Source organism: Hetaerina americana, unplaced genomic scaffold (assembly GCF_022747635.1).
Source record: "Hetaerina americana unplaced genomic scaffold, ioHetAmer1.1.p SCAF_2, whole genome shotgun sequence".
In the NCBI taxonomy this organism is placed as follows: domain Eukaryota; kingdom Metazoa; phylum Arthropoda; class Insecta; order Odonata; family Calopterygidae; genus Hetaerina; species Hetaerina americana.
The window spans coordinates 97,786,570-97,802,562 of NW_027286763.1; the positions used below are offsets into that span (position 1 = coordinate 97,786,570).

The window sequence follows — 15,993 nt, forward strand, 5'->3', positions numbered from 1 at the left end:
TAACCCTCCCCCCCACCCCGCTCCTACATCTCCACCACCCTCCGCGATAACACTCCGCCTGTGAAAAGATTGCCTTTTCCCTCCCAAACACCCAGGCCCGAAATGCGAAATGTGTCGGATCTGGCGCGTCAAAACAATCACCAAACACGAGCGGAAATCCGTCGAGGAAGAAAGATGGGGAGAGACCAAAGTGAAAAATTAAAAAGCAAGGAGACATCGCGAACCGGCGTGAATTTAACGAAGGTCGTGAATTGCATTAATGTCGCAACAGAAGATGAACATTGATAAAGCTTGTGACATAGAGGAGGGCATCATCCATGAGAAATCATCAAATCGATCCTTTCCTACTCATCTGGTCATTCATTTGCCCTATTAAACTATTCTCAGGCCTTCCAAATATCCTCAACCTCACATTCAAGCGTTCTTGATGTACTTCCTTGAGTTTGCTATTCGTACACTTCACCGCATCGAGCCAACATCACTTGCAATTGCGCTCTAATAGCGTAATTTTTATCTATCGTCTGCCAAATACTCTCAACGTCTATATTCACCAAATATTTTTTAATATTTTTATCTCAATTTATATATTTCAAATTTCACAGCCGTGAATTATGTAACACGGCGGTGGGTATATTTTTAGTACTACTACTCGTATAAACCTATTCATTTCCTAGAAAACAGTTTCGTATATAAATATTCCCGATTCACGTCATGCTGCTACAAGCCCAACTTTTTTGTCTGTAGAAACCATTATGCATAATCGATTTTGGAGAAAAATATCAATACCAACCCACAAAAACATTCATTTAAAAAAAATAACGATTGGTTAACCCATCGTTTGATCGTCTCCAGTAATTCAAGTTACATACACGCAATTATTTTGCCATAATTAGGCAAAATCAAATTCAGAGAACTTATAAATAAATTACATTCGCGAAATGACTTCAGTTTGCTCAATCTTGATGAGCAAAACCGTTTCGAGACATCAAATTTTGCCAGAGAATAACCATCAGCGTCCAATTTTCACCCCCCCCCCCGTGACAAACTTGATCCATTTCGCAAAACACTAGGAAAACTTTTAACATTCCTACATTAAACGGCAAATGTGTGGATTCGGTTTCCTCAATTAGGTGCAGGGCAACAGTAGGAAATTGATGGCAATTTGAAGTATCTCGGATTTTGGAGGAAGAGTTCTCGGCATTCCCACCGGTTGGCAATGCTGGTGACAACTTGATTGATGGATTACTGAATGGAGAAGGATATTTCACGTGACAATTAGAAATTAAAGTAGAATTAGTTTTTAATAACAAACTGGCTAACTTGCAATGTCCACGTTGAAAAACCTGCAAGCGTTTTCATAAATGTTCCCCGCCAGTGTACTCTTCGTTCATTGGCTGTTCCGCTCGCTGCATTCTTTCTTGCGTGGGGAAACGGTAATGCCCGTAGTTAAGAACTTTCTCCTATTGCCTCCATTACGGCCGAAGGAAAAGTGGAAGGACAAGTCTTCGGAACGCTCCCATGCGAAGAACGTGCGCACACCATTGCTGCCGCGATGACCACACAGTGCACTGGCACCGAAAGCTATTACATAGCACCCTCGACAAGCTATTTCGCTTGACAACAGTGAAGTGGTTTTTCAATAAAACAACCGGGAAATCGAAAATTACCAACAAAAAATATTTCGAAAATGATACTTCTTAGAAAACAATAGAAAATACAACTACAATCATATACTTGCGTATGAATGTATATTTTTTGCAAGACTGACCGTTGATCAGGCTTGACCGTTGCCATCAGGATCTTACCAAATTGCAACGATATTTACATAATAATAATACTCGGGGGTTTTTCAAATCCTGGTCCGAAGCCACTGCTTAACGAATAACTCTGTATAAAATTCCTAGCAAAAGATTCATGGATATATTAGGAAAATGATGTGTGTCTTCCAGCACTATCCCTATTTCCCTGGAAATAAACATCAACATCAGATGCTTAGGAAAAATTGGCAAACACTCGCCATTTGAAAGCTGTTTCGAATCCCAATACACAGGGATACACGCAACCCATGCCCGCAACGCTTTTCTGATAAGGCGGATAAACGACGCCACATGCCTCGGTCAAAGAACCCAACTTTGAGAAAAATATTGCCAGGCATGTAGAGGATAGCAAATCAAATATTTTTGATGGCCTTAATTATCAATCGTAGTCTACCTAAAATAATGCTCACGGATCGAATGTTTTAAGCGTTTTATTATCATTTACAAATATTTTTTTACAAATCACCGAACAAACCTTGCAACCGAGAGATCAATACCTGTCTCTCCTAAAATACTAGCCATTTCAACTCTCCAAAAGTCCCCCGACCATCAAAAATCAAAACACCAATCATTTCACATTATCGCACGCCTTTTCCCGCCACACTCCCGCTTCAATTCCCCCAAAAACAACATCATTATGCCTCTGCATCGTGAATCAATTTTCCGGAAAACTCTTACCGACCATGCCGAAGCCCCGTAAGCTATCATGCGGACCCACCACCGATTATGCAGGTGCCAATTAAATTGCCATGAGGCTTTAAGAAAGTATTCTCCAAGAATTAGAGGCAGGATTATGGAGAACTACCATTAGAAGGGAGAGATATTTTGGTACTGCACCGCAGAGAAAGCGCACCTCTCCGCGTTTCACAAGTCGTACAACTGCGCCCACTCTACGGCCAACATACAAGCCCCGCTCAGCTGACCAGCCTTCGACTTGGGGCGTAGGTGAAGCGAAGAAAGGGGACTGACTGGAGAGGAGTAGGGCGTGGGCGCACTCACCGTGGCCGAATCTGCTGCCTTGTAGAGGTAGCACGAGAGCAGGTTCTCCATGGGGTCCCTGACGAGGTAGAAGAAGCACCGGCGTCCCCCCGAGTCCAGCGACGCGCCGCCCCCGGAGAAGGAGGGCGAGGTGGTAAGCGTGGGGGCGTGGAGGAGGGGTGTGGTTGGCGTGGAAGGGGCGGAGGCCGGGTGGCAGGGCTGTGAGGGACGACGGGGGTCAGGGACGAAGGCGATCCTCGTGATGGCCACAAGGGGGTGGCGGAAAACAGGGCGGAGGGTCCCCTCGTCCACCACGCGGACGCAACCCTCCTGCACGGACAGCCACACCTGCGGGGGAGAAAGGATTGCGGATGAGATTATCGCCCATCACCGACTGAACGTAATTGCTGCCACTTGATTCATGCAAATTAGTCGTAGACTAAAAATTCCAAACATGACAAAAAATCATTTCCACTAAAATACGCACCATGATAACAGCCTATGTTTATTGCATTTAATATTATCAACGCTAACATTGTTATTATTATCGGCGTTCTAACGGTTAAGGTAGGTTGTGGAAGAGCATATGCTACCGAAAGGTGAATTATTATTATCAGAGCTAGGATATAATACACAATATGTCGTAATAAATTATGTTGTCGACCCTGATTAATTGAAGGGTAGAAAAATTACGAGATTTTTATTTTATCTCATCAGATCCTTATTCAGTGATTCTCTTATTCCTGCCAATCCCTTAGTGATTTAATTTAATAAGGAGCTTCAAAGGCTCAAACTCCAAATATTTGGCGCATCATCATTGCCAAATTAAGCGGCATATCACATTCACAAGAATTCCAATAGCGTGTTGTTTCCTTATAATGCTTCCAAGATCAGGGCTGCGGTTGGGATAGGTGTATGTTACAGTCGTACTATAATCCGATTGCTGGCGGTAATCTTGTAATGCATTACACCTGCAGTGTCGACCTGTTTAATCTGGAAACGTGCCATGCATCTGATTCTAAGATCACACCTCGTGCATTTTGATGTTGTTTGTATGTCGCCTGTTCGGTTCCGGGAGAAAATGGTGGTAAGCGAAAGTTTATCCAGATACTTTATGCACCTGAGACAACGGGACCATCCTCAAGAAAACGCAAGTGGATGAAAATCAAAGGGAGATAAGTGAATACTGATTATTAAGCCAACTGGCTAAACTGATTGGACTGGATGGCTAACCGACCGTGAGATATGAATCCGTGGCAATTTCCTTGTTTTGGAATCCCGGGTTGGTCAAAATGAAATTGCAAGTGTGTGCAACTTTACACGCCCTGTCGGAATGGGTACTCCTTGTATCCAAAAGGCACAAGAGGGTAGAGACTGCATGCCATACTAAAAAAAGAGCCAAGTTTTAAGAAATACAGCCTTTCTTCCGTAAGGGACTCTATAACATAAGAGAAAGGCAAGTAAGGGAGGGGAAAAAGTAAGAGTGGACCATTCTGGATAAATGCAGAGAGACAATCCTCCCCATCTCACCGTTCCTATTTCTGCCAGTCGAGTTCGAGCCGGTTTCCTTAGCAGGTAAGTCCAACACCACTCACACACATCTCGCCATAACTAAGACCCCCACCGCTCAGAATTCCATTCGCAAGATGAATGGGGAGAGGGAGGTGGAATTCAGCATGGGGACGTGACCCCAAAGGCACGGCTATGCCCCATGACATTTACGAACACACTTCTTTTACATGTAGTGTGAAATATAATTTCATAGACGGTGATGGGAAGGTGTTCCGAAAGCGACCATGCACTAATTTTACCAATGACAGGGAAAGCAGAAAAAAAACTAAAAAGCAATTTGAACAGGAAAACTACTCTACATTTCAACTGGTCACATTCTCCATGGATCACATGATAATATTTCATTTGTGGTAAACGGAGAATTTCAATGAACATTCAAGACTTTTAAAACTAATACCAAAATAAAAATACGATTCTCAACAGAAAATGACGCAACATATAATAAGTAGTGCCGAAATGAATAGACTGCCTTGAAAGAAAGTGAGTGCGAATATCTGCAAAAAAATCTTAGGATTGTTAACTATTGATGATTAAATACACTAAACTAATCCCGGAGGTGGAAAATGTATTCGTTTAGTTCTAAATTAGTGGATTCGGAGGAGGTGTAAATAAAAGTTAAAAGTATCCGATATTTTTTTTAATAAAATAAAAATACATCGGAGAAAGCAATGGCGGTCAGGTTTCAACGCATATCGGTTCTAGTTTCTACCCTTTGAGGATGCTAGGTGCCGATTCCTATGTTCTAAGAGAAAGACATGAAAAATATGAAATAACGTCGGAAACTTGCAATGCACGAGGGCGTGAGGAGCTCAGTCGGCAAGTGTTAGGCTAAAGGCCATAAGGTCCCGGCTTCAATTTCCGTCGAGTGTCCTGCCCGAAGCCTCAGAACATCCACATCCAAAATCTGAGACGATCTATCAACTGAAACTTCTGGGAGACAAATAAAACTGATCCCGTTAACGATGAAGTGTGAATTTCACACACGCCATAAGGCACTACCCTCACCAATCACCACCAACTTTCGAGTTAATTACTGTGATGGTGATGACTTGCTCCATGATCCTAATTTTTAATATCAACTTATTTACGTCTTGTAGCCCTTAAAAACTGGGATGCACACTAGGGCATCTACTACTGAGTTAATTATGTCTTAAGTTCGGTACTGCCGATATATTTTGCTTCACACTATTAAAGAAACCTATTAAAAATCAAATCTCCCTCCTCCCAATCTCTACTTGTCAAATTAAAGCCGGCGATCAATTCTGATGCGTGAGGGTAGCGCTCAAAGGTAGAGAAGTGGGAGGATTCCGAACGGATATCGCGGCTAAACTGTAATCCCGCATAGTGTCAAAATTCCAATCTTGTAATTTATGCGTTTAACAGAAAAAAAAAATATCTTCCCCTGCTTGGCAATTTTAAGGGCTTAGCGATGAATATGCAGTGAATTAGGAATTTAATATACACAGTTATCCCTATTGGATATCTACGCAAATATTCCATAGAAAAATGTCGCCATATCTATGGCAACCAAAGGAAGCAGTTACATTTTCCAGTGGAAATCGATAGAAAATTGGCGAAGACTTTCAGGAGGTTAGTAATGTCTTTGATACTAAGTCTTTTAATATGTAACGTTCGGTAAAGCTAATTTGTCGTTTGGTGCAAAAGAATCCTTTCTTCAAGTGGAGAGGATGGATAGAGCTTACAATAATTTTTAAATTTTAGGTTGGATAAAGATGAAAATAAAATGAAATTAAAAGGGAAAACCAACTAAAAAATGGCAAAATGGAGTGTACCCTGCAAAGGGAGAAGCAAGTCCATACAAGACGAGACGAAGGAGAGTATCGTTTAGAGGAAACATAGAGGGGTTAGGCGGAATTGTGGCAGAAGGGCCTTGAGGGCTATGATAGAAGGGCGAACATTAGGTTAGAGGGGAAGATGTGAGAAAATAATACGTTTCGTCACAGCACGCGGCCTCACGGAAACTTTGAGTATGTGAAGAAAGGAGTAACCGAGGATAGAAGATGCTTATGCTGCATTTCGGAAACGCACCTGGATGTGAAATAGTATCGCGGGCCGTCGGAAAGGCAACTTTACGTGGTGAAGTACATTGCATAGTGAGCGATATAGTTTGAAGCGAGCAAAGTGAATAGGTTAACAGTAAGTAGTAAATGAATATTTTAAAACGAATCGTGATCCCAGATCCATTTAGGGAAGCCAGACATGCATAGAAGAGCAGGAGATTACACCCATGCTTTCAGACCTGGGACTAGATTGCTCTCCCGTAAGTCCAGAAAAAATTTCCTAGCCTATAACTTCCACGCCCCCGAATATGATAACCTCACACAGGAACAATTGAGTTTCTAATGCGCCATTGGCCTAAGAACCGGCCCTGGGGTAAGGGCTAATGTTGTATTCAAGCAACTGCAGTCTAATGCCATTTTCTTCACGAAGAAAGGCTATTAACACGATTATATCTCCGGACCTGCTCGGTTTATCATCCTCTACACGCGCTTAACTAAAGTCTCTTATTAGTTAGTCGCCTCACAGTTCTGGGATACTCATTTGAGTCGTCTATGTCAAAAATTTACTCGTGATATTTGACTAGGGGGACTACTAAGAGCTTCCAAAAGACTTTCACTCATGAAAATGAGCTGCATCGGTCTTTGATTACTTAGTGCTATAAAAGGTTTGTATAAAAAGTATCGGTAACAGTTTTCCTCCCTCAAAGGACACCACCATGGGACCTTAGTGCCGCCTAAGAAGCTTGCCCGCGTAACCTTCAGGACCTTCCGGGACCCGCTTTCCAGGGAACCTTCGAGTCGGGGAAAAGCCACTGGCAAAAGATTGTCGACGCTCAAGTGATGTAATTTGAAGAACTTCGAGATACTGTGGCAATATCTGGAATAAATCTATTTTTCCGAAAATTTTCCCGATACTTTTTATACGAAATACACATAGCTTCTCTTGCAAATATAATTATTGGATACGCACGAGCGAGAAATTGCCTACCCAGTGAAATAATTAGGCTGGAATCGAGAAGGGGTCTCACTTACGACGGTGTGCATAACATTCAACTTTGGCCTTTGGGGCTTAACATTTATAAAAACATTAGCACCATCATTTGCAAAACCTAATTGAATAATTAATGCAAATTGCAAGGTTATTCGTCAAACTAATATTTAAATCGAGAAATAATTATAGCAATGACTCCAATGAGACCAAATAGGTACGCTTAACATTGCTAATGAGGATGAGCTGAGAACAAGAGTGTGATTCTTTCCATATTTCAATCCCCGGGGCGACTCAGCCAGGAGATGTCCCCTACCATGATTTATACACTGACAGGTCTTCTTTCGCCACTGGGGTTGGGACTGGGAACCTATATGTAACAAGTGAAGGAACTTCGGGTTAAGAAAATGCAAACCCCATGACAAAGGTGATTATTATGTTCGATCCCCAAGTTACTGCGAATGGATTATTCGTCACTGGTCCAAATTTTTATAGGCACAAGTCTGCTCGATGTTGACAAATATCCGATTAGAAAATAGTTTAAATTCTGCTCACAAAATTAACGACCGATTTCATGTCTATTCAAGTGTGATAATATTAATTTTAATCTAAAACTCGGCCGTATAAACCGGAATTGGCGAGGGTTTAAATGTTTTAGCCGTATAATTAAGGATTATGCCCAAAACGTGAGCCGGTGGAACCGTTAACGTATCTCGGGAATGTTTTGGACCAAAATGGTCACTGTAGTTGGGACAAACTGGCAAGGAGAAGAATTCCGTTGGGAAAAGAAGCTTCCACAAGGAAGAGGGAGTTGATGACGGGGACATTGAGGAACGATGTTAAGAAATGGCTCGTTGAAACTTTGATATGGAGTGTAGTTATGTATTGCGCAGAAACATGGTCAATGAAGCAAGATGATAGGCATAGATTGGAGTCTTTTGAAATGTGGATGTGGAGAAGGATGGAGAAGGTGAAGTGAACAGAAAGAAAAACAAATGAGGAAGTTATAGGTATGATTGGAAAGGAGATGTGATTGTTGGGAGAAATCATAAGGAGGCAGAAAAAGTGAATGCAAAGCATATTGCTCGGCGATGGGATGTTGAAGACTGGGATAGAGGGGAGAATATTAGGCCAGCGAGGTATCGGCAGGAATAAAAAAGGGATGTTTGACGGCATGAAGGGTGAGGGGATTATGGATACCGGTGTTGCAGAGGAGTTTATTATAGATTAGTACATTAGGTTGTTTTTTTAAGAGAGAGAAGGGAAATTTTGTAGCTTGTGTCCATTTACGAGTTTTTGTAGTTGTCCATCAATTTGCATCTTAACCAGCATATTACCTATAGTAATACAATAATAATTCATTATACCCAATAAAATTTAGAAAAAATTTTGATCTAAAAAATCCAGCTGCATGATCACTGCTGCCAATGAAAATGTCTCGCCAAGATGCATACTCGCAAATATCACTTATGAAATAGGAAATAGAATTATTTTGACGCGAAACTATTACTGGGTCATTGTATGTGATTCAAATAATTTAGGACATGAAAGCATTGTCGTAATAACATATATAGATAAAACTGTTATATTAGAATCTATAGAACAAACATAAAAGCAAGGATAATTGAATACTAGAGACTGCTATAACTACAACTGATAAAAAAATCAATGAGAATAGATGATTGCAGATAAAGCGATGTAGGAGCAACGAAAGTTTGGCAGAAAATTTTAAGGTTCACAAAGAAGTCAAGCAAAAGAATCATGATCCCTGTTCCCAGAATTATTTGTACTTTCATTCCGCTTCCCTTGCGTCGTTGTAACAATGCAATCTCGCCAGAACAGAACGCTGAACTCAATGAGGTAGCAAAATGAACAGGTTTCAATAAGCACACGACCACTGGCGGAAAGTGGAAGTTGGGAAGTTTTTTTAGAAGCAAAGAATTAATTCACTCATGCATATTTTAAATGCAAGTAGTGAATCACTTTTCCTAAATTTATGAATCAAAAATTAAATGCGATTGATCATGAAATAAAGCCAGTATTTCAATTCAACAATTTTGAAATGCAAAAATCACTCGCCTTGACCTGAGATTCGAACCTGGATCCCTTGTTTGCTTCAGCCAGTTAAGCGACCGAGGCGTCCTCTTACACTTAAAAATTTTGGTTACTTTTAAGGAACAAGATGTTATGACGAAATACCGCACACACAATGACATTTGTAATAAATCTATCACATATATTCAGGATTTTGATTGCCAGATCAAACCACCTCTACGGCGATATTGACTTCCCGAGCACTAGAAGAGATTCTTCAATTACAGCACACAATGAATGAATGAAAACAACGGAGAGATGACAAAAAGAACAGACACAATGATGCACAATACGAGCGTCATTTCACAAAGATGAAAAACAGTCAAAGAATGCACCTGAATGTGAACAGTGTACTCGGGATTTCTTCTCAAACCAAAAATCTAAAGAATTAGCACTTCCAGCCCACTTGTCTTAACTAGTTAACTGCCGAGGTAGGAAAATGACTGAAACCCAATGCAGAGAAAATATTTTTTAAAATTTGAAATACGAAGAGGAGCGGTGACGGTTGCTACAACTGATCTTTGAGGAATGAATGAGCGTAAGCTTTTGGGATGTGGATAAAGAGAGAACACAATACCCTAGGTGAAGGCAAATGCGCTAGAGGAAAGAGTTAATTTGTGAAATTTTAAAAAACCAAATAAAAATGCACGGAACAAGGATAATCTACCACAAATTATTCCAAAATCATTGGATGCCCCAAGAAATTTGAATTTCCAAAGCACTATGCAACATATATACGTTTTTCCTTATCATTACCCAGCATTCTATTACCGCCATCGAAACCTCAGTGCCATTCATATGAATGCTATGATAGAAGGGGAATATTAGGTAAGCGGAAAGGAAGACCTTTCGGACAATAAGGAGGAAAATGGAGATGGTATCAGAAAAAGAAAATAATTCACAGAAAAAAGTTTAGGTCGTGAGGACGAACTAGCGAAGGGTATGTATTTTATGGACTATCATAAATTTTCCACTAATTGATGTGGATACTATCAATCAAGAATAATGACAGCAATTACATGATTGGGCATTGAGAGGCACTAGTGCACAACTGTTATCCTCAATAGTATGCCCTTCACCTATGAGCCACAAGAAATTCATATTAAATTCTCAAGTGAAAAACATAAGTAATACACCACATTGCCAAGGCAAGCAAGTATATTATGCTGGCGGCGGAGATTTCCGCCAGGCTGCGAATGTAGAACGGAATACGACATTAAGTAATCTTAATTATCCAACACAATTTTTTTACCAGGATTTGGGAGGCAGGACATTTTATTCGTTATCTTTGCAGCGGTTTCAATCACTTCCGTAAGAACAGAGTTCTTCTCATAGGTATGGGATCAAACAAACAACCGGAACAAAAAGAAAAAACTGTCGGGCATCAATTCCCCAACTGCGCACGCAATGGACGTTCAAGAAAGGCTCGTAGTTCGAAATGATGGAACAAATGTCCCGATAGCAATACGTTGGAGAAGCACATGTAAACACGAATGAACTCTTGGTAGATAACGAAAACTTTGCCGGTCAATAGTTTCAACAAACATTAAGCTTCAAGCCGTCGGGAGAGCCCTGGGTGATGATTGTGCTGGAATTAGTGTGGTTAAGACTCGGGAATTGCGAAATGACATTGTCTTGGCGCCGGGTAAAAAGGATTATCAAAAGTGTGAAGATGATAGAAAAATAACTTTCTCGTTAAAAAGTGCCTCGCAACTGGATTCCGTTCCCAATTTAGCAAAGAATTAGAGTAAACTACCAGCCTGTTAGAAATAAACAGGAAAGTGTAAAAACATTGATATTTCAGAGAAGTATTAGCTTAGCCAGGTAAGACCTGTCCGACGAACCACCTGTCACAAGTGAAATCACACTACTCAAGTCGCCGATATTAACCGTGAGCATTGGATGCAGAAAAGAAACAACAAATGAACAAACAAATGAAAAAAGTAATAAATATGGCTTTTTCTGAAAAAACATGAAATATACCAAAATCCTACTTTTTTAAATTTGGGCGTATTTTAACATAATGACTAGCTCAAAATATTTTTTTATTCGCGTCATTTTAACACGTCTTTCACTGAAATAGTGGAAAGTTGACATAAAAGAAAATCTTCCGATTAATATTACTGATATAGAATATGACAATAGAGGCTACATATCCGAGGCTAGATAACCGTTGGTGAGTTTCATATTAGAGTAAAGATAAATAAATGAAGAATTGCTTCCGAACTACGAGGGTCATCCGGAAAGTAGTACCCGTTCGTGCCGCATGAAGTGCTGACGACGCGAGTAGCCGCTGGACGAGGTCAGATAGCTTCAGTGGCTCGTCTGCCTTCTCTGAGCCAAGTTGCGTGACGCTAGCATTGCCTGTGTTGTTTCTGTGATTGTTTACAATGTTTAAAAAAATTGAGAACGCCGCCAGTTGTGAAGTGAGGGCAGTGATTAAATTCCTCAATGCAAGAAACGTTCGCCCATGTGATATTCATCGCCAATTAAAGGAGGTGTATGGAGACAATGTAATGGACGAGTCGTCTGTTCGGCGGTGGTGTCGCAACTTCAACATGGGGAGGGGGAACACACACGACGATGAGCGTTCGGAGAGACCGTCTGTCATTACAGACCAACTGGTGAGCTCAGTTGACGAATTCGTGAGGAACGATCGGCGCGTCACAATTGATGACATCTGTGAGCATTTTCCCAATGTTTCTCGAACAATTGTTCATGAAATTGTTAAACACCATCTGCATTATGCAAAAATTTGTGCAAGATGGGTCCCTCGCGTATCTCAATGAGCTGGCGGCGAAGGACTATGCAGCAGGAATACAGAAACTTGTCACACGTTATGACAAATGCCTTAATTTGCTTGGAGATTATGTTGAGAAGTAGTTTAAAGTATCCTCTTTCAAATAAAATTTTTTATGTTTGTTAATATTTACTTTTGTGTCTTTATTTCACGAACGGGTACTACTTTCCGGATGACCCTCGTATTATCATGAATGCAATACTTTAGCGTTCGGAGTGTAAAACAATTATGTCCGTATATATTTAACTAAATTTCGGGCAAAACAGAAATACCAAATGAATTTCTTAATGATGCCACCGGGAAGCAGAGAACTTAGTGAACACATACAAGATCGGTTTGGGGGGGGGTATACTTAAATTACTAAGTCCGAAAGTGAAATTGTACATTCACGAATTATGGCAGAATTTTCCGGTTGAACGAATACCAAAAGTCCTAAAACATGGAATATTTTTGATGGACTAACCTTTTCTTTCATACCCCGTCGGCGAATCTCGGCTATGACCCAAGGCAACATGGGACTAGAGAATCGGCGATCCATTGCGGTGAATCCCATGTATTCGGCTTGATACCACTTGGTCCTCGAATGAGCATGAGTATGTCTTCTTTCCCGACTGCTACCAAAAGGTAACACAGACACTCCACTATAGTGTTTACCAGTTGACTCGTTGGAATGCATTTTAATAACAGGTGTGGCGAAATATAAATGTACTAGGTGCAATAGATGACAGCTGACACAAATTCAAAGGTTAACGTGAGTGCTCCAGGAAATAAAAAGATTATACAGTTAAAACCGAATCACTGTCACCTCTCATCAGCACTAGGGACCATTTTCATTAATCTTCACGATATTTTTTTCATAATCCAACTGATTTCAAACAGATGTCCCTGAAACATAAATGTAAACATAACATTAGTGCTTTAGGTACGATAGATGAGGGAAGAAAAGTAAAGGATAGTTATATCATATCCCGGATCTGCTTTGAAGATAACATATTCTTTGATATGAAAGACCTTTAAGTTATGTCGTACATCGAACACAAAATATACACAACTCGCAGATTATAAACAGATCACAGGTGGTAACACCAAAATAATAGTTAAAGAAATACCTTTCTTGGACGTTGGGTAGGCGACTGCTTCTTCACAAATACACTAACTTCCTCTTTTCAAAACAACACCGAACGTGTTAACTATTATTCAACAAACATATTTAAAACTGTAGGCCAAAAACGCTCTGTCGACCACTTTCCGTTGAACATTTGTCACTGTAACAGCCTTAAGAAGAAGTGTTGGATCTTCAAAAATGTAAGGGTCCACGGATCATTAAAACCTGGCAAAATTTTAAAACTAATAGCAATGCTGGAGTTTTGTTGTTATTCGAACGAATGCTTTCCCTCCAAAAGAATTCTAAAGATGCCTGTTTAGCATTACTGGCGCAGTTACCACTTAAAACAGAGAGCGACATTGAAAAACTCAAGTAGTTAACATTATAGCGACTAAAACAACTGGAAACGGCACCAGGCTAAGTAAATAAGTCTCGGTCACAACAGGAACATCCCGCCTATAACATGCCACAGCTGATCTGTATGAATGACTGAAAGAGCGCCAACGAATGCTGCTGAACTGCGGCAAACGATGAAATGTAAACTGCAGTAGTGCTGCCATCTTCCCGTCGAATAACACCCTAAAATTCAATTTGCATGTTAACCGCTTCTTTTGAATTCCAATTAACGTGAAATTGAACGCCTCGCATGGCTTTAGCCAATGTAAGTGAAACATTGAGATATATTTTGAGCTTTATACAGTTTTGATACTAATACCACTAACACTAACCATTTAAGGTGGCTATTAATAAGAAAACTTGGGTAAACAAAACGCTATCGCTGTATGAAAGCGGATTTAGACTTTATACTAATCAATGTTCTTTTACAATATTCATTCGTCTCTGTTCATTATCCTCTTAGATGCTAATAGATATCTTCCATCTAATCTAGCTCTAAAGACACTATACATAAATTGCAGTAAAAATGCTACTTCCTTCAGTTGAAATTCTGAAATGGTTGTCGAATTAATAGGATAGCTAGATGACCTAATTGTTGATAAATAATTACATTAGCTGCAAAAGCTCCATTAGTCACCCAATGCTTTACTTACTCTTTGAAATGTAAACTATTCCTCTTAGATGCATAAAATTTTTGGCATTTTGGACCTAATTGTAAAAAGTTCTCTAGTATCCTGTGACATTTATTTACACACTTCGAACAAGTTTAGTTTAGCTATGTTTTTCAGTTTTAATCTCTGAAGAATATCTTATAAATGAATTCTGGGAATGTCACAGAGCCTTTCATGAGAGTAAAAAGTGATCTGATTTTCCAAAGATTCAAACCTGAATTTCAAAACTAAGAAGTATGTGTTGTTGAAGACTTAATTAAAAAATACACCTAGAGTGAGTAAACCATTCATGAATACCATTAATTATTTTCAAGTATATAATTGAGTAAAACAGAGATAAATATGATGGACTTTCATAATAGGTATCCAAGATGAGGATCCTGACAAGAGTTGGGTACCTATTGATCATACTCATGCTAAATATAGAAAAATGCTCTTATTGGGGTCTGTTGACAACCACATTATAAGTAGATGGTATTTTGGATATTATGTGACAATAAGTCATTTCCTGAGCAGTACCAAATGTTATCAAATTATTTGGTAATTCATCACATTTTAAATAAGTTTTTTATGCAGTTTTTTGCAATATAAAATTTGTTCAAAAATAGTTCTACTTATTAAATGTTACCTTAAAAAGACAAAAGAAAAATTAATATTATGTAATTTTAAATTAGGCTCAGTTTGCATATAATATTTTACTCTTTGACCTTAAAATATGCTTTACTGAGAAAAGCATTTTACTAGTCCATTATTATTTGTGATGAAAGAATTCATGAAACATAGTTTTGAGCAATGCCTTTTACCTAAGGTTTTGAGGGTATATGCTTCAAGGAGGGTAAGGTTACATATTTGACATTTTACTGAAGGAATGTATTAAATATACAAGTCCAGGGATTGAATTTTATCGCAGACAATATGATTCCTGTCTGTCTATTTGATAAAGTAATTGTCAACCCCCCATGGTCTTCTACTGCTTATATTTCACTGGTAACAGCCATTCAAGGATTTCAAAGAAATTTTCCAAACTGTGATGGTATTCCATTCCTGTCTCAAGTACTATTCACCTGTTTTAATTGCTTTCTTTCCAGCCTGCGACTTAATTTGCTTGATTTTGCAAAATCCTAACTTTTGGAAACAATTAGCAATGTTTCCTACCTCAACTTCATGCCATGCAGACAAAATAAAATATGCCTATACCATCACAGATTTTTTTTCTCTCATTTAAAAGACTAATGTTTTCATCTGGCTACATTTAAGATGTGGCTATGTCTTCATTATTCTCCACAACTTTGACTAAAACTCTGGCTACTTTCCTGCTAAATATAATTGTGGAGTTAACCCCCTTTGTTTGGTTTGCTGTACGTGTCACCTCTTAAGTGGTGGGTCCTGCTGGCGATTCGCCACAATGGTGAATGTCATCACCTAATGGCCTCAGCATTTAAATGCATGAACTGGAGGGTTAAGTTGCTCTCCAAAAACTAGTTCTGGTGGACCTGGCAGTAATCAACAATAAGCAACATTTTTTTTTTGAGTTGGTACATCCAAACCGAA

The 15,993-nt window shown here is 39.5% G+C and overlaps 1 protein-coding gene across 1 annotated transcript in view; it reads right to left on the reverse strand.

Moving 5' to 3' along the window:
• plx (PTB_TBC1D1_like and TBC domain-containing protein plx) overlaps positions 1-13,003 on the reverse strand; it is a 337,895-nt gene extending 324,892 nt beyond the window's left edge. The window contains exons 1-2 of the mRNA XM_071585845.1: positions 12,734-13,003; positions 2,817-3,143 (exon numbers count right to left, since the gene is read on the reverse strand). Of these exons, the coding sequence (XP_071441946.1) occupies positions 2,817-3,143; positions 12,734-12,946 (540 nt within the window). The 5' untranslated portion in view covers positions 12,947-13,003. The remainder of the gene's footprint in view (positions 1-2,816; positions 3,144-12,733) is intronic.
• Between the last annotated feature and the right edge of the window lie 2,990 nt (positions 13,004-15,993).